Source organism: Budorcas taxicolor, chromosome 5 (assembly GCF_023091745.1).
Source record: "Budorcas taxicolor isolate Tak-1 chromosome 5, Takin1.1, whole genome shotgun sequence".
Taxonomy (NCBI): Eukaryota; Metazoa; Chordata; class Mammalia; order Artiodactyla; family Bovidae; genus Budorcas; species Budorcas taxicolor.
The window spans coordinates 127,524,907-127,544,640 of record NC_068914.1 but is presented as its reverse complement, the minus strand read 5'-3'; the positions used below and the strand labels follow the sequence as shown (position 1 = coordinate 127,544,640).

Genomic DNA, 19,734 nt, shown 5'->3' with positions numbered 1-19,734 from the left:
TCAATTATTTATGATTTCTAAAATGACCAGAAAAAAACGTTTTTCTTTTTTTTACCCTCAGAAGTTATCCTAATGAAACTTTTTTTTAATTAATAGTTTGCAAGTTGAGTGAAAGGGCTCAGGCAAGTAAATATGACTTCTTATAGTCAGTGGAGAGTGATGTTATGAGTAATACTCTAATCGGGAAGATGGTGGTACCATGAGATGTCATGAAAGGTGGCCATGGGTGTGTCTGTACTGCTCAGTGCAGTTCAGCTCTGTGAATCAGTAAGCCCATGGTCATTAATGGTGGTAGGACTATGCTGTATTAAAATTTGTTTTGGTAACATTTACTTATTAGAAGAAAAGTTAAGATTTGTTTTCTTAACAGTGTTTTTTCCTCTTTTTAGCTGACTACACAGTCTCTCCTTTTCCACGCTTTCGTGGCCAGAGACATGACCTGACACCTTGACGCCCAGTCTTAGGTCCCTCGGGTGACTGGCTGGGGCACCATGGAGCTCAAAGTATGGGTGGACGGAGTTCAGAGGATTGTTTGTGGGGTCACCGAGGTCACAACTTGCCAGGAGGTTGTCATAGCCTTAGCTCAAGCAATAGGTAAGTGAACTCTCGGGGTGTCTGAGACAGACAGTTATGCCTATGCTCTCTGCTTTTGTTCGTTTGTTTGTTTCAAGTATAGGAGTCGTGTGGGTTTTGTTCATTTGGTTCCATGATGCACCTCTCAAGCGCGCTTTTACTGACTGCTGTCCCCCACGGCCCGCTTAGGTCAGTCTGTGAAGACACTTTTCTTTGCCTCTCCTGGATTTCACTCATCTTGAGTCTAGAGTCTGCACTGTCTTTTCTTCTCCTGATGTTTATCCTAAACAACAATTTCTGGAACTGAAAATGTTTTCCTGAGCCAAAACATGGATTTCAAGTTCCCAGACCCTTCATTAGGGAAAATCCAATTTACTTATTATTCTGAATACTTTTAGAAAAGAAAATTAACAACAAATTAAATGACATGTTTCTTCCTGTAAAAAGTACAGGATGATAACATGCACTTTTCAGATTTTACACAGTGAAGGTGAAGTTGTCAAATCCACGCTTGCTGGCTCCGTCTTACCCACTTACCATGCTGCAACTTTTCTTCTTACTTATTCTCAATTCATCTTTATCATATTTTATGCATATATTTTAGTTGCTGTAATTCCTTTTGGAACATGATGAGCACATAAACACCTGTACCAGTAAAGCCAGTGATGTGGGCTAAAGTTTGTATTTGGATCTTAAATCCATCACTTAGAGTTGACCCCTGAACAGCACAGGTTTTAACTGTGAGGTCCACTTACATGTGGTTTTCTCCCCAGTAGTAAATCCTGCTCTACTACACAGTTCAAGGTTAGTTGAATGCATGGATGTGGAGGATCTGCAGATAGAGGGGGCCAGCTGACTGTAAGTTACTTGCAGATTTTCAACTGCGTGAAGAGTTGGTGCCCCAACCCCTGCACTGTGCGCTGTGCTCGGTGTCATGCTGGATTTTATTGGAAGCATGTCGAGCTAGCTCAGGCTGAAGACAAGTCACTGTTACTGTGGCGCCTTTGCATCTGGTAGAGGTGACTGTCGCCCAGCTTTGTGGCAGGTGCACTGTTCGAAGTTGTCAGTGTCCCTGTGCAAAGACAGAGGCTTTCCTTTAATGCTGACGCCTTTCGATTTTTCCTGAAGCACTGTATAGCACACTCATATATTAAAACAATGCTGAGAGTGCTAGGCTTTCACATCCCATGAAATTTTTTTACATTTGGCACTACTGTTATGTTTGTAGACATAAATTCAGTTAATAGAGAGGAGGAAATTAAGGCATTTAATTTTATCTCATATTCTTTGCAACTTAGTCCTCGCCCCCTTTAAAAGCCTCACATAATTTATTTGGAGTAAATGTTTAGTATTGTTGGTTTATTATCTTTCTTAGTGAAAACTAGAATTAGCAAGTATCAAATCTAAGTTTCGTTATATTTGAGAATCAAGCCATGGACAGTGGTTAAAAAACAAGATGGAGAAGGCAATGGCAGCCCACTCCAGTACTCTTGCTTGGGAAGTCCCATGGACGGAGGAGCCTAGTAGCTACAATCCGTGTGGTCGCAAAGAGTCAGACATGACTGAGCGACTTCACTTTCACTTTTCACTTTCATGCACTGGAGAGGGAAATGGCTACCCACTCCAGTATTCTTGCCTGGAGAATCCCAGAGACAGGAGCCTGGTGGGCTGCTGTCTGTGGGGTCGCACAGAGTCGGACACGACTGACGTGACTTAGCAGCAGCGGCAGCAGTTTTCAGAAAAGTCAGAGCAGTTGGAGACTACAGTAAGCTGCGTTTGTTCAATTGGTAACCATGTTCTCTACACAGAATTTCAAGGGGAAGCTGTCCAGGTGTACCAGGTGTGTGCTTATCCATTTGGACTGAAAAGGATACTTGTTTGTGGACAAGCTAAAAAGAAGCTTTAACTGAACCTATCCCCCAATTTTGCTTTCTCAGTAACTCAGTCCAGAGCTATTTTGAAAAGTTGACAACTTGAATACAACAGACTTTATGACATTTTTCCATACCTGGCTAAGCAACTCTTTTTCTGATTCATAAATACTTCATTGAATTTAGAATTCACCTGAGAGATGATTCAACTGTTGATCCCCGCTTCTGTTGTACCATGAGATTTTCTCAGCCTCGTGTTCAGTATGCTTCTGATACACACGTAGATATTTATCTCCCTTGTCATGAGAGTTATTGATACTCCGAGTCTAAACATTAGATGAAGATGTTACTGTATTTTGACCTTATTTCTACTATAAGAAATAATAGAGGACTTATTATTTAGGGAAATTTCTGCTCTAACAAACACCTGGAGAAATCTCTGTGGCTTCACATAGTAAAAGTTTAGTTACACTAATAGCAGCATATGGACCGAGCAAAACTGCAGATGTTTCTAAAAAATTTATAATGAAGCAACCTGCAGAATAGCCTCTTAGGTTTAAGTCCACTTATTTGCCTCATATAGGGGCACTATTGGAGAAGGCAATGGCACCCCACTCCAGTACCCTTGCCTGGAAAATCCCACGGTCAGAGGAGCCTGGTAGGCTGCAGTCCATGGGGTCGCTGAGGATCGGACACGACTGAGTGACTTCACTTTCACTTTTTACTTTAATGAATTGGAGAAGGACATGGCAACCCACTCCGATGTTCTTGCCTGGAGAATTCCAGGGACAGGGGAGCCTGCTGGGGAGCCTGGGTCGCACAGAGTTGGACACGACTGACGTGACTTAGCAGTGGCAGGGGCACTATACATATGATTAGGGATTATTGAGTTTTTCTGGATAGCTAAAATTGCTTTCAGGAAACCATCAGGATATAAAAACATGTACACAATTTGGCAATCTGCAAATATATGTAACAGCTAACAGTTTCTGATGCAATGTTGTTAATAGTGATCAATCAAATTAAGTTAGAAAAGAGCTTAAGACAAACCATAATTTGATAAAAGAGTTTTTTTTAATATTTATTTGGCTGCATTGGTTCTTGGTTGCTGCAGGCAGGATCTTTCTTTGCAGCACGCAGGCTCCAAGCGCGGGGCTTCAGTAGTTGGAATGCATGGGCTTAGTTGCCCTGCAGCACGTGGGCCTCTAGTTCCCCGACCAGGGGTTGAACCCATGGCCCCTGCATTGGAAGGCAAACTCCCAACCACTGGACCACCAGAGAAGTCCCTTGATAAAAGATTTTACGTGTTATCTTCTAGTATAGCTGAAAATCCTTTCTGCTCTGATATTTGACCACTTGACAGGTTATAATTATAAGACAGTAACTAAAAGTGAAACCACGACGACACACTTAATTGGCGTGAAGTGATTAAACTGCCCAGCAGGGGTGCACTGTGTTGGTCACTGTACACCCTGGGCTTTCTGAAACATTCCCAGGCATAAATATTCAACCTTGGTTTTCCCATATACCATCCCAGAAATGCCATTATTTCAGAGTTTGAACTGCTTCTCAAAACTGTACATGAAACAGAAAACCTTTGACAACTCATCTGTCTCAAGTTATAGTGGAGAAAATACATTTGCCTTGGTAAAATCACAAACAAAAAATATGAAAAGAAGATACTTCTGCCCTCAAGTAGCTTAGAACTTAAAGTACAGCTTACAGAAGATTAGAGAGGAAGAGAAGAGGAAGAAATCAAGGAGACTAAGGGAAAGGTTTCCTGATTCATATCGCTTTGTTGCCTGGTGCCAGTGAAAGTACTGAAGATTCAGAGTGTTTCTCTGTTCCCACTTCTTGTCCTCATATCTTTTTCATTTGGGGCCAGTGAAAGTGCAAGTCGCTCAGCCATGTCTGATTCTTTGCGACCCCATGGCCTATACAGTCCATGGGATTCTCCAGGCCAGAATACTGGAGTGGGTAGCCTTTCCCTTCTCCAGGGGATCTTCCCAACCCAGGGATTGAACCCAGGTCTCGCGCATTGCAGGCAGATTCTTTACCAGCTGAGCCACAGGGGAAGCTCTTAAGGGCCAGAGCTAGCATTTTTAATAGAAACAAATTGATTGGAGCTGGGGGCCCAAGGTGGCATGGACTGTTCTAAGAAGCCACGTTTCTTAGAGTTTGCCCCAACAGAATCAGTTCTCACACAAACACATTTTATACTGAACTCTAGTTTTACTATTTGTTAATATTTCTTTCTCTTCTCTGAAAGTTCCTGCAAAGTGTGGAGGTCCTGCTTGTTTTTCTTATACCATTGCTTTTCCTGAAGCAGCTGCTCGATAAAACAGTTTCTAGAACAGTGGTGCCCCATAGACCTTTCTGCAAGGATAGTGATGTTCTGTGCCTGCAGGTCCAGTGCGGTAGCCTTGAGCCACATGTAGCTATTATCTCCTTGAAGTGTGGCTAGTGTAACTGAGGAATTGAATATTTAATTAAAGTTTAAATGTGGCTAATGGCTACTAGCTATTGTAGTAATATGACTAATTGCTATCTAGACTAAAAATGTCAAAACCCAAGCTTTGTGTCCCATCTATTGCCCATCCTCAGATTTCTTCCTTCTCATCTCCACAAATGAGGATGCTTGCTTTTTTTTATTTCAAATAAAAATTTTTAATTATAATATTAAAGGAGGAGCTAAAGGAGGAGCAAGGGGAAGAAAGAAAAACAGGAAGAAGTAAAGATAAAATGTGCATCAGCAAGCAGGCCCTCCTGCATCCCATCCCACCTCAGACTGCAGGCCTAGCCCCAAAGGCCAGCAAGGGGCTCTCTGCAGAACCCTGGACAGCTCTCACAGACCTGCCTCACGACCTCCACTTCTTTCCCCACCTTGCAGGTCCTGCCTTCACTGTGGTGGGGCCAGAGGAGCCCAAGGGCCTCCTCAATTCAGTTCAGTCGCTCATTCGTGTCCGACTCTGCGACCACCTGTCCATCACCAACTCCCGGAGCCTACCCAAACCCATGTCCATTGAGTTGGTGATGCCATCCATCTCATCCTCTGTCGTCCCCTTCTCCTCCTCCTCTTTCCCAACATCAGGGTCTTTTCAAATGAGTCAGCTCTTTGCATCAGGTGGCCAAAGTACTGGAGTTTCAGCTTCAACATCAGTCCTTCCAGTGAACACCGAGGACTGATCTCCTTTAGGATGGACTGTTTGGATCTCCTTGCAGTCCAAGGGACTCACAAGAGTCTTCTCCAACACCACAGTTCAAAAGCATCAATTCTTCTGCACTCAGCTTTCTTTATAGTCCAACTCTCACATCCATACATGACTGCTGGAAAAACCATAGTCTTGACTAGACGGACCTTTTTTGACAAAGTAATGTCTCTGCTTTTTAATATGCTATCTAGGTTGGTCATAACTTTCCTTCCAAGAAGTAAGCGTCTTTTAATTTCATGGCTGCAGTCACCATCTGCAGTGATTTTGGAGATCCCCAAAATAAAGTCTGACACTGTTTCCACTGTTTCCCCATCTATTTCCCATGAAGTGATGGGACCAGATGCTGTAATCTTAGTTTTCTGAATGTTGAGCTTTAAGCCAACTTTTTCACTCTCTTCTTTCACTTTCATCAAGAGGCTTTTTAGTTCCTCTTCACTTTCTGCCATAAGGGTGGTGTCATCTGCATATCTGAGGTGATTGATATTTCTCCTGGCAATCTTGATTCCAGCTTGTGCTTCTTCCAGCCCAACATTTTTCATGATGTACTCTGCATAGAAGTTAAATAAGCAGGGTGACAATATATAGCCTTGATGTTCTCCTTTTCCTATTTGGAACCAGTCTGTTGTTCCATGTCCAGTTCTAACTGTTGCTTCCTGACCTGCATACAGGTTTCTCAAGAGGCAGGTCAGGTGGTCTGGTATTCCCATCTCTTTCAGAACTTTCCACAGTTTGTTGTGATCCACACAGTCAAAGGCTTTGGCATAGTCAATAAAGCAGAAATAGATGTTTTTCTGGAACTCTCTTGCTTTTTCAATGATCCAGCAAATGTTGGCAATTTGATCTCTTGTTCCTCTGCCTTTTCTGAAACCAGCTTGAACAAATGGTAGTTCACAGTTCACATATTGCTGAGGTCAAAATGACCCCACCTGCACCTCAGAGACAAGGGGCTAAGCCCAGAATTGCAGACGAGTAACACTTGCTTTTGGAGAAGGCACTAGCACCCCACTCCAGTACTCTTGCCTGGAAAATCCCATGGATGGAGGAGCCTGGTAGGCTGCAGTCCAGGGAGTCGCTAAGAGTCGGACGTGGCTGAGCAACTTCACTTTCACTTTTCACTTTCATGCATTGGAGAAGGAAATGGCAAACCCACTCCAGTGTTCTTGCCTGGAGAATCCCAGGGACGGGGGAGCCTGGTGGTCTGCCGTCTATGGGGTCGCACAGAGTCGGGCACGACTGAAGCAACTTAGCAGCAGCAGCAGCAGCAACACTTGCTGTTAATTGCTTAGATCTAAAATCTTTGAATTATCTTTGATTATTTTCCTGCCCTAGTACCGTACAGCTAATCCATCAACAAGTGCTGCCCACACTACCTTCAGTGTATATTCAGAATCGTGTTGCCCTCCCCATAGCCACTAACACTTGATATAAGCCTCCATCATGACTCACTGAGATTTTTGTGGTGGCCTTCCAGCCCATTTCCCTGTATCATTCTGATCCCCTCCAGCCTATTCTCAACAGATTTTAAAGTAATACTTAGAAATGCACATTATCATCAGTGTTCTGCTCAAAACCCCTTAATAGTAACCAGACTCACTCAGAAAATTTTAAAGTCTATGCACTGGTCTTCAGCACCCTAGATGAATCCCTGCTTTACCCACAGTCTCACTCACTGTTGATTGCTTTCCTCTTAAACATATCAGAGACATTTCTGCCTTAGTCTTTGTATCTGTTCTTCTCTCTGCTGAGAATACTGTGCACCCAGATATCTTCCAAATTCACTTCCTTCGCTCACTGCTTAAATGCCATCTTTTTAAAAATATTTTTTAATAATTTTATTTACTTATTTATTTTTGGCTAGCACTGGGTCTTTTTCTTTTAACTTTTTATTTTGTATTGGAATATAGCTCAGTTGGTAAAGAATCCGCCTGCAATGCAGGAGACTCCAGTTCGATCCCTGGGTTGGGAAGATCCTCTAGAAGAGGAAAAGGCTACCCACTCCAGTATTCTGGCCTGGAGAATTCCATGAACTGTATAGTCCATGGGATTGCAAAGAGTCGGACACAACTGAGCAACTTTCACTTTCACAGCTGACTAACAATGTTGTGATAGTTTCAGGTGAATAGCAAAGGGACTCAGCCAAACATATACATGTATCCATTCTCCCCCAAGCTCCCCTCCCATCCAGGCTGCGAAATAACATTGAGCAGAGTTCCCTATGCTATACAGTAAGTAGGTTCTTGTTGGTTATTCATTTTAAATGTAACATTGTGTACAATTTCTTTTTAAATTCCACATATAAGGGTTGTCATAGGATATTTCTCCTTCTCTGACTTACTTCTTTCAGTATGACAATCCCTAGTATATCCATGTTGCTGCAAGTGACATTATTTCATTTTAATGGCTGAGTAATATTCCATTATATATACGTACCACATCTTCCTTATCCATTCCTCTGTCAGTGGACATTTAGGTTGCTTCCTTGTCTTGGCTAATGTAAACAGTGCTGCAGTGAACACTGGGGTGCATGTATCCTTTTAGACCATGTTTTTCTCCAGATATATGCCCAGGAGTGGGATTGCAAGGTCATATGGTAGCTCTATGTTTGGTTTTTTAAGGAACCTCCATACTGTTCTCCATAGTGTCAGTACCAATTTACATACCCACCAACAGGGTGGGAGGGTTTCCTTCTTTCCGTACCCTCTCCATCATTCATTGTTTGTGGATTTTTTGGTGATAGTTATTCTGACTGGTGTGAAATGATATCTCCTTGTAGTTTTGATTTGCATTTCTCTAATCATTAGCCATATGAAACATCTTTCATGTACCTGTTGTACATGTTCATTGGAGAAATGTCTGTTTAGATCTTCTGCCTGCTTGTTGACTGGGTAGTTTGTTTTGATGCTGTTAAGCATCATGAGCTGTTTGTAAATTTTGGAAATTAATCCCTTCTTGGTCACATCATGTGCAAATATATTCCTCCAATCTCTGGATTGCTTTTCATTTTGTTTCTGTTTCATTTGCTGTGCAAAAGCTTTTAAGTAGGTCTCTGTAATGCCGTCTTATCCCAGAGCCCCTCCCTGATTGTCCATCCATGCATACCTGCGCATACATATCCACACGCATGCGCATACTCCCCATCTGCCATACTCTATTTTTCTCTATTGTACCCCGATACATTACCTATAGGCCACAGTCCATTATCCACATTTTTGAAACCTAAAAAATTCTGAAACCCTAAAGTTTAATCATAGTTTGTTAGCCATACCTGTATACCTTGAACTCATTTGGGAGTAAAAACTGATGATTTGATATGAAGCTGAGGCTGTTTTTAATCTATATTTATTCAATTTGGCATGAAATTGATATATTTTAGAATTTTCAATATATTTGACTGTGGACTTGCAGGATAGCACCCTGCTACCTTTCTGTCATCCAAAAAATTCTTAATTTTTAGCATATCTGACCTTAAAGCTGATGGATAACGGACAGTAGACCTACATTCATTCATCCATGTGCTGTGTATTGCCTGCCACTGTTTGCTTATTCCTTATTGCCATAGCTTAAAACCATGTCTAGCATGTAGCAGACACTCACACATACTTGTGAATAAATGAATGAATGTTTTAAAGTTTCTGTGAACTTGGTTGAAATTGGTGCAGGCTGAACTGTACAGTACAGACTGAACGTGGTGACCACCTAATGTCCTATTCATCTGTAAGATTATATGCTACTTTAGAAGATAAAAGAAAATAATGTATCATCACATTTAACTCTTAATTTCATATACAAGTGATCAATTTTAGAAAATTATGAATTGGTTAATTTTGTATCTGCTTACAAAGTGGCACTATCTATTGTAGACTGTTTTGAAGTTTAGCAAAACACAGGCAAGGTAAAAGAATCGCTCATGACCTTGCTTCCTAGAAGTAAACATTACAAGCAATGCTTTCTATGTTCCTACAGATGAGCTTTAAAAAAAAAAGACTTCACTCTCCATAAAGCTTCATAGTTAAAGCCTCACTTTTCACTACTGAATTGGGAATTAAATTTTACACATCATTTAATCCTCAGAACAGTCTTATGAGAAGAGCCCTGTTATGACCCCTGTTTTGGAGGTGATGGAGCAAGGCGCAGAGATGCTAAATGACTTGCCCAAGCTCCTGTAGCTGGTAAGGAGCATCCTGGGATTCAAACCAGAAGTCTGGTCCAAGAACCCCGCTGTTAACTACTGTTACACTGCGTTATTTATATCCTCTATAATCCCAGTGGACAACTGTTAGAAAATATAGTTACCGACTGAATTACATTGAAGTGAAAACTAAAAATCCTTAGTAGTAAAATGTACGACTTTTTTATAACCAAGATCATCTTTTACAATTTTTATATTTATAGCAGTAGTATAGTGTATCAGCCATAATTCTAAGTATCTTCTATATATTCCACATCCCTAAAAGATATGAACAAATGTGAACACATGTAATTCACAACATGCATCAGTCAGGATGGGTAAGATTATGCTGCATTAATAAACAACCCCCCAAAACTTAGTGGTTTATATTGATGTGTTAGCTGTTATTTTGGTTAATACTATTTATGTAAAGTAACCAGCACAAAGCCTAGCATATAGGGGACATACTCAATGTTAATCATGATGAAATCAGTAAATGTTCATTATTTTTAATGGTAGTAAATTAGTAATAAAACCCTAAGTAAGTCCTAAGTTAATATGCTGTAATTCTGTGATTGTGTGATAGTCTCGTCGTCAACACACTGGGAAAACATACTGCGAATGGTTTAAGAATGTGCTGAGTGCACAGCTAGCTGACAGGCTGCACTGTGTCACTGTCATCATAAGAGTACTCTATGGGAAGTCGTCTTAATAGCGCATGCAGGACCTATAGAAAATGACTGGCAAATTTGCAGAATACTTGCATATCACCAGGAAATTTATATATATATATATATATATATATATAATATGTATAGATATGTATATGATCTGCCTTCCAGTGCAGGAGACTCAGGTTTGATTCCTGGGTCAGGAAGATCCTTCTGAGAAGCAACCCACTCCAGTTTTCTTGCCTGGGAAATCCCATGGGAGTGCCATTCCCTTCTCCAGAGGATCTTCCCAACCCAGGGATTGAACCCAGGTTTCCTGCATTGCAGGCAGATCCTGTACCACCTGAGCCACCAGGGAAGAGACCATGTGTGTGTGTGTGTGTGTGTGTGTGTGTGTGTGTGTGTGTGTCTCTGTCTGTCTGTCTGTCTGTGTCTGTGTGTGTGTGTGTGTCTGTGTCTGTGTGTGTGTGTCGGTGTGTGTGTGTTTATATGATACAATGTAAGTTCTGTTACAGAGCAATGTTTATTGTAAGAATTCTAAACCGTTACGGAATGAATTAATTAGGTTCACTAACTAATTTCAAAATGTTTATAACTCAAGGGGCAAAGTATTGTCAGAAAAACTGAGTCTGACAGCATAGATTTTTCACTACAGATATAGAATAAGTCCAATGTTAACTGAATAATATGTCCAGAAACAGGAGGATATATTAGCATTAAATTCGTAAGAAATCAGTACTAGGTCTCTGTCATGTTCTTTTCAAGAACATACATTATTCATCTTTGGAGTAAGGAGAATTTGATACTGGAGAAAAAAATCATATGTCAGTTAAAACTAAAGTTTCTGCAGAGCATTTATAATCAGGGTGTTTAATTGAATATATTCTCATGGCCTGACACTATTTCTGATAAATGTATGTTCAGTGTATATTTGTTGAATAAATAACAAGATGTGACACTTTTAAATGATGATTTTACTTTTTGTCTCTAAGAAATTTCTTAAAATTGTTTCTAAAACAATAGTTGCCACTCTTTTTAAATTGTTGAAATAAGGGCATAATGCTTCTGGATGACTCATATTTGAATATTTGAGTATATATTTGGGTATATATTTCTAAAACTTCATATTACTTCATAGTCTTGTATTCCGCTTTAAATTAGGTGAAAGTCATCTGTTACCTCCTTTTAATGATGTCACTCATACAGTGAGATTCCCCTAATGCACTAAAATTAAAATCTCTTTGTGATTTTCCTCATTATATGAAGTTAATGATTCTTAGGATTATACTCAATTGCTTCAACTCTTCTAAAGTGTAGCCAGTATTTATCATTACAGATTATAGCATTCAGACCCAGGTAGCCAAAAGCTTTAAACTACAAATGCCACAGATAGATAGATATTCCTTTTTGTTTGTCTTAGGCTACATTGAGATAGTATACAAGGTAAAACTAAATGTATCCATTTAATAAACTGCACTAAAAGGAGTTCTGCAGGAAGAATTGGAATCTGTCTAAATGAAGTATTCAGATTCTGTAAGACCTTGCCAAGTATAGGTATTAAAAACAATGATTATAGGATTTAACTCTTACATAAACTATCTAAAACCCAATTTCTATAATAAAATCAAAGTATTCATTTACCTCTTAAGAAGCTTTTTTATGTTGCTGGATGTTTTTTTTTTGCCTAATTGCACTAAATATGCATTATTTAACAGAAAGGAAAAGCTGGCAGTAAAAGCAATATTAAATAATCTACCAAGGCATTCTCATGGAGTAGCAGTACCATTAAGCATTGGAAGAATCAGCTTTATATATAATTATGACTCAGTTACAGGCCTTAAGAATTTTTATTTTGTTCATACAGTATAATTATTCAGTTTTCTTTTTAAAGACACTTCATGGCCTGGTAGGATTAGAGAACATTCTACTGGTCTTGTCTAACCCTTCATATAAACTGGTGAGGACATGGGGTCCAGGTGGCAGGAGAGAGATCCTAAAAGTCGCTGACAGACACCAGAGCCAGCAACACAAAGTGCTGTGATCTTTGAAGCAGAGTATACATGTGGAACAGGTTTAACCTTGAAGATTGGTCATGTGGTTTTTCTGCGGGTAATTACAGTCATTTTTAACCTGAAAATCTTAAGAACATTTTTATTCCAGAAAGCCAAATCCAGGTTGCAAAGACATTTCAGTCTCCTTGTTTGCCCAGGTATTTTGATAATAGTAACAACTAATGGTGCTAGTGATAAAGAATCCGCCTGCCCATGCAGGAGGCACAAGAGATGTGGGTTCGATCCCTGAGTTGTGAAGGTCCCCTGGAGTAGGAAATGCAACCTGCTCTGGTATTCTTGCCTGAAAAACCCCATGGATAGAGGAACCTGGCGGGCTACAGTCCATGGGGTCACAAAGAGCTGGACACAACTGAGTGACTAACACACTGACTGTCAGAACCTGTGAGGTGCTACTGCCCTCCCCATTGTAGAAGTGAAGGAATGCTGCTCATCCATTCAGTAATTTACCCAAAATTAAAACTCCAGTCTGTTTGCTTTCAAATCTTCCAAGTTTTCAGCTGCATCCAAAATTCGGGTTTCCTTAAAGATCATACACATATACTTAGAGCGATGTCATTTTTCAGCTTTTGAATTGCATATGTGAGTGTTCATATATACATATCCAGATTTCCATTTATTGGACCAGTAGTTGAGGAAATACTGCTACTGGTCCAGAAGTTCATGAAATTAAAAAAGAAGACAGAAAATAAATCTGTAGCTGTATATGCCAGTATTATAATCGCTAGATGGCAGGGGGAGGTTTTTTGGTAATAATATTAACTATTAATGGATACTTTTTAAAATTGAGATATCATTGATATATAGGGGCTTCCCTGGTGGCTCGGGGAGACCTGGGTTTGATCCCTGGGTTGGGAGGATACCCCTGGAGAAGGGAATGGCTACCCACTCCAGTAGTCTGGCCTGGAGAATTCCATGGACAGAGGAGCCTGGCAGGCTACAGTCCATGGGGTCGTAAAGAGTCAGACACGACTGTGCGACTTTCACTTTCATTGATACATAACATTAGTTTCAGATGTCTAATAGACATTGTTCACAAATTAATATCCATCTGACCCACACGTCTTAAATGGAAATATTTAGGAAGTGTATTCAAACTAGTGACATAAAGTCTTCTGAATCTTTATCTTCCATAATTACTGTTATATTCAGTATATTTTAATATAAATATAATTTTATTCTATTTTTGTTCTTTAATGGTATAATTTTTGCCTTGTTAATTTTTTTTAAAGACTCTTTGAAGTTATTATTTATCAAAAGTGAACAGGATTTCTCTTCAGGTCCCGCTTTTTATATGAAATTGTTTTGAAGGGTTGTTTTCATTGCAGTGATTTTTTTTATTTGCCGCAGGTATACAGGAAGGTGAGGGCAGAGGAAAGGCCTGTCCTGTGCCTGTTGGCTGGGTAGCAGGCCCTCCATTGGCTCCATGTCTCCCTTCAGGAGGAGAAACAGGGGCCCCAAGCTTCCCAAGTCCTGATGTGCAGGGAAATCAGCGGGATTCACCAAGTAGGCATTTGCTCGAGTTCTGAAGTTCTTCCTGGTTCCTAGAACCAGGTCCTGGCTTCCAGCAGGACTCTCTAGTGATCTTCTTAGTTTAAGCAGGAGGTCTCGCCCCAAACAAGGTCTGGGCAGTCAGACGGGAAGATAGGTTAAGATTCTCATTGAGGTTTAAAGTATAAAGATGATTTTCTAAAGCAAGTCTGAAGGGTATATGCAATTCACATCCCATATTTTATGTGTTACATATCTTAAGGAGTTCAGTGTCTTCGAGTGAAGTTTTAAAGGCATCATAGACTGGAATGTGATGCTTATTGAGAAGACACAATTATCCAATAGGTCCTCTGTTTGGAGGCATTATTTTAGCTATTACATATCCCATCTTGAAAATTTATTTTTGTCTTTTTTATCTAGGTCGAACTGGAAGGTACACGCTTATAGAAAAATGGAGAGATACTGAAAGGCACTTAGCACCTCATGAAAATCCTATCATATCTTTAAACAAGTGGGGGCAGTATGCTAGTGATGTACAGCTGATCTTACGTCGCACAGGGCCATCTCTCAGTGAGCGACCCACATCGGATAGTGTGGCTCGAATTCCTGAAAGAACTTTGTACAGGCAGAGTTTGCCCCCCTTAGCTAAACTGAGGCCTCAGATTGACAAAACAATCAAAAGGAGAGAACCTAAAAGGAAATCATTAACATTTACAGGAGGTGCCAAAGGATTAATGGACATTTTTGGAAAAGGTAAAGAAACTGAATTTAAGCAAAAGGTGCTGAATAACTGCAAAACAACAGCAGATGAATTGAAGAAGCTAATCCGTTTGCAGACCGAGAAGCTCCAATCCATTGAGAAAGAGCTAGAATCAAATGAAATAGAAATACGATTTTGGGAGCAAAAATATAATTCTAACCTTGAAGAGGAAATTGTCCGCCTGGAGCAAAAGATCAAAAGAAATGATGTAGAAATTGAAGAGGAAGAGTTTTGGGAAAATGAATTACAGATTGAACAGGAAAATGAAAAACAGCTGAAAGATCAACTTCAAGAAATAAGACAGAAAATAACAGAATGTGAAAGCAAGTTAAAGGACTATTTGGCTCAGATTCAGACTATGGAAAGTGGTCTTGAAGCAGAAAAATTGCAACGGGAAGTCCAAGAGGCACAAGTAAATGAAGAAGAGGTTAAAGGCAAGATCGGTAAGGTCAGAGGGGAAATTGACATTCAAGGCCAGCAGAGTCTAAGGCTGGAAAATGGTATTAAAGCTGTGGAAAGATCTCTTGGCCAAGCCACCAAACGATTACAGGTAAGAACCTTTTTATAAAAAGAATTTTTTTTAATCTGTTTAAAAGAATATCTTTCGGCATCTTCTTTAATGATTATTCATTTTCCCTTACATTTAGAGTTAGAAACCTACCTTGGTTTATAAGTTCCTTAGAATTTCTGTGACTTATGACAGTGCTAAATAGGAGACTAAACCAAAGATGAGAGCTGGAGCCACAGGTCCTTTTCCATGAAAGCAGCTTTCTTAACTGGGGTAATAGCAGCACTAGGAGGAGAAGGCAATGGCACCCCACTCCAGTACTCTTGCCTGGAAAATCCCATGGATGGAGGAGCCTGGTGGGCTGCAGTCCATGGGGTCGCGACTGAGCGACTTCACTTTCACTTTTCACTTTCATGCGTTGGAAAGGAAATGGCAACCTACTCCAGTGTTCTTGCCTGGAGAATCCCAGGGACGGCGGAGCCTGATGGGCTGCCGTCTATGGGGTCGCACAGAGTCGGACATGACTGAAGCAACTTAGCAGCAGCAGCAGCAACACTAGGTAATTGGAGACAGGAGATGAGAACCTCCAAGCAGGTGTGGACACTAATGATGAGGTCATGAATCTGACCTCCTCCTTTTAACGGTAGGGTAACCAAAGCTGATCACCGAGAAGTGGTTCACAAAGGCTGTGTGGCTAGCTGTCTGCGTGTCTAATCGCCTCTCCTTTGTTGCTAACCACGTCTTCTCTTCTCTCCAGAGGGGCAGGTTCCTCCCTGACTTTTTCCCATCTCTAAACCGCATACAGGAACATTTATATTTCATACTCAGACCATGATCACTCAGCTTATATTTCTTGGATGCCTATTCTTGGAAAGACAATGTGGTAGTAAATATTACGGGAGTTGCAAAGAGGTATCTAACAGCTGAAATGAGGAGACACAATTGATTATCAAATGTTTACTTCACATTTTTTAAAAGATTTGGGGGGCGGGTATATGGACCATTTTTAAAGTCCTTTTTGAGTTTGTTACAGTATTGCTTCTGTTTTAGTTATTTATTTGTTTATTTTTAGTGTTTCAGTCAGGAGGCATACCAGGGACAGAAATCACACTTAACCACTGCAGCGCCAGGGAAGTCCCTGGCTACTTACGTTTAAACTGAAGTTAAATAATACTCAATGAAGCTGTTTAAAAATATTAAATAAAGTTAAATTTCTGTTTTAGTCATATTTGGCCTCTTTTCAAGTGCTCTAGTAGCACATCTGTTCAGGGGCTCATGTATTGGGCAGTGCTGGTTTAGAAGCTCTGTGGATCAGAGAGTGAACCATGAGGCTTCAGGGCACAATGGTTAGAAATTCAGACTGTGTGTAGTAACAGCATCTCCAAATAGCGCCTGTGCACATTGGAGTTTGAGAAGAGATGCTTTAGAGGAGGGACAGTTCCACAAGCAGAGAAAGCTGAGGTTTCAGGAAGAACTGATAGGATTTCCTGTCTCTGCCACTCATTACAATAAGAGGCAGAACCACCACAAAAATTTGGAAAGTCAGGAATTTCTCAGTAATAGAAGGTTGTTAACCTATGACTGGTCAGTATTGTACTGTTCTGTTCAGTTTCTCAGTCGTGTTCGACTCTTTCGCAACCCCATGGGCTGTAGCGTGCCAGGCTTCCCTGTCCTTCACCATCTCCCGGAGTTTGCTCAAACACATCCATTGAGTTGGTGATGCCATACAACCTTCTCATCCTCTGTCAACCCTTTATTTAGACACTTAAGGGTACATTTGGTAATGATATTGCCTTGATATTACATGCTAATTTATGAAAATTGTTATTAGTAAACTCCACTTCCTGTGAAAAATATCTGAGAATCAAATTACTCAGATATCTCCAAGTACCCCCTACACTCAAAGTAGCAAAAAACAACCACTCCTTTCTCTTTCCTCTTCCCTATCCTTACCAGAACCTTCAGACTCACCCAGCTTAGATAAGGCCCTCCTGCTTTTCCTTACAGTGCCCTAAGAGAGAAAGAGAAGAAAGTCCATTTGAATAACAGAATGCCTCTCCTTGCTTTTGGAGCTTTCTGGCCATCCAAACTTGGTCTCCTTACTTTAGAGCTCTTCAGTTCACAGACCTGCTTGTCAAGGATTTAAAAACCCCATAGTGGAAATCTTGCCTTCCTCGTGCTCTAACATAAATCTCAGTAAAGCATTTCATGAAAACTTAAAAACAGTTTAAAAAAAAAACAAGGAGCCCGAATCTCATGAACCAAATGACTGTTAATTTTGCTGCATATTGTGAAGTAGTGGGCTTCCCTGGTGGCTCAGTTGAAGGAGTCTGCCTGCAATGCAGGCAATACCTGGGCTCAGTCCCTGGGTCAGGAAGATCCCCTGGAGAAGGAAATGGCAGCCCATTCCAGTATTCTTGCCTGGAGAATTCCATGGACAGGGGAGCCTGATGGGCTACAAACCATGGGGTCACAAAGAGTCGGATACAACTGATTGACTAACACTTATTATGAAGTAGATATGGGGAAGTATAGTTATGAAGAGCTTACCAAGATTGCTGTAAACACTGGGATAGATGGAATCCAGTATTTTATTCATGAAAGTCTGTAGACATAGATTTATTTCATCAGGTACATAGTGTACTCCTAGCAGAGGAAGGCATGACATTCAAAAGCACAAACTGAAGAAGCTGTTGTCTTTTATTTGCTTATTTTTTGGCCCATGCCACAGAGTGAGCTTGACCTCCTCAGCCCAGTATGTCAATATAAACCGGGTTTGTTACAAGCACTCTTGTGAAAGTGAGCATCCCACCTTTAACCCTGTAGCAGGTGGACAGTGACCAGGATGTCTGTAGCTGGCCAATAATGAATCCTCAAATTTTAGAAAAAATTTAACTTCCGTCTAGGACAGAGAACAAGAATTGGAGCAGTTGACCAAAGAGCTGCGGCAAGTCAACCTCCAGCAGTTTATCCAGCAGACAGGGACGAAAGTCACCGTCCTGCCAGCGGAGCCCATTGGAGTGGAGGCCTTGCATGCAGACACAGAAAGGGGTAAGCTTTGAGAAACCGCTTTTTAAAACCTTGATTTTCACTGTTAACTTTGAATAAACTGCTTACATTTGGTTGCAACATTCTCCTACTACTCAAAACTGATTCTTGGGTCACTTAAAGAAATTTTTTCTGGGAAGAATCAATTATGTTTATATTATTTATTTACTTAGATGGGTAAATATCCTATCACTCATTTTAAACTGTTTCCTTGCAAACTTGTCCTGAAATATGTGTGAGTCATGGTCTATTAAATTGAGTGGTAACTTCTCTTTGTTCCTAAGGCCCCTTCTTCCTCTCCTAAAAGTCTTCATTATTAATTTGTGCTGGTATTTAAAAGACAGTTCTAAATCTGCCTATGCTTATGATATGAACAACCCAGAAAGAGAGGCACAGTGCTCACCTTTTTCAAAAGATCATGAACTCCTCAGATGACTGGAAACTATTTAATCAACTGAGAGTGTCAAACAGACTCAGCCTGTCCTCTCACCCAGAACCTATGGGGGTGCAGTCATTACTCTGTATCACTTGGTTCTTGAGAACAGGGAAAGTTCTGATTTCTCATATCCAGGTCACTGGTGCAAACATCAAATGACGTTCTCTGTTTCTTGTTTAGAGGCACCATTCCAGTCCGGGTCTCTGAAGCGGCCTGGCTCCTCTCGGCAGCTCCCCAGTAACCTGCGTATTCTACAGAATCCTATCTCCTCTGGTTTTAATCCTGAAGGCATCTATGTATAACATTACCTGTCTTCAGGGTAGAGATCCAGTAAAGGTACCAAGGACGGTGAAGATTCCTTCTTTGATTTTGTGCCAATGATGAACAGAGGATCTGTTTCACAAGCCACCGCATCTTTTTTCTGTCCTAAGTTGCATACCACTTGGAGCCATACCCTGTGCACTGATGCTAAAGAACAAAGAAACTGTGTCTTCACACATCCACAGTGTTGACGTTTTTGTCCAGCAGCTGTAATGCCAAGCCTTCATTTTTATTTGTAGCATTTTGAGAGCATTAGGAAAGTATTATACAGTGTGCATACGTAAATAAAACCGTGACTTAAGAGTGAAGAGAAATATGTGACTGACTTAGTTTATTTATTCCATGTAATCAATTAATGAGTGAATGTTGATGTTTTAATATTTTTTATTAATACTTATCCTGTGACTGAATTACATTACATACCGTGTGATAATGACTTCGTGTGCATGTCGCCAGACTCCACGCATTGCTGATTTACAGCTCCACGAGTGTCATAGGACGCTCTGCCATTGTGAACCCATCCTAGCCACTGCTTAATTAGGTGAGAGAATTCAGGTTTTCTTTTTAATCTGAAGCTTAATCTTTCCTTTACAGTATTTCCAGCAT

The 19,734-nt window shown here is 40.5% G+C and overlaps 1 protein-coding gene across 1 annotated transcript; it reads left to right on the top strand.

The window, feature by feature from the left end:
- The first annotated feature begins 468 nt into the window (after positions 1 to 468).
- On the top strand, positions 469 to 19,527 carry RASSF8 (Ras association domain family member 8). The gene is made up of 4 exons (XM_052640787.1): positions 469 to 594; positions 14,476 to 15,365; positions 18,230 to 18,374; positions 18,988 to 19,527. Exons 1-4 carry the CDS (start codon positions 492 to 494, stop codon positions 19,107 to 19,109), a joined length of 1,260 nt encoding a protein of 419 aa, XP_052496747.1. The 5' UTR covers positions 469 to 491; the 3' UTR covers positions 19,110 to 19,527.
- The last annotated feature ends 207 nt before the right edge of the window (positions 19,528 to 19,734 follow it).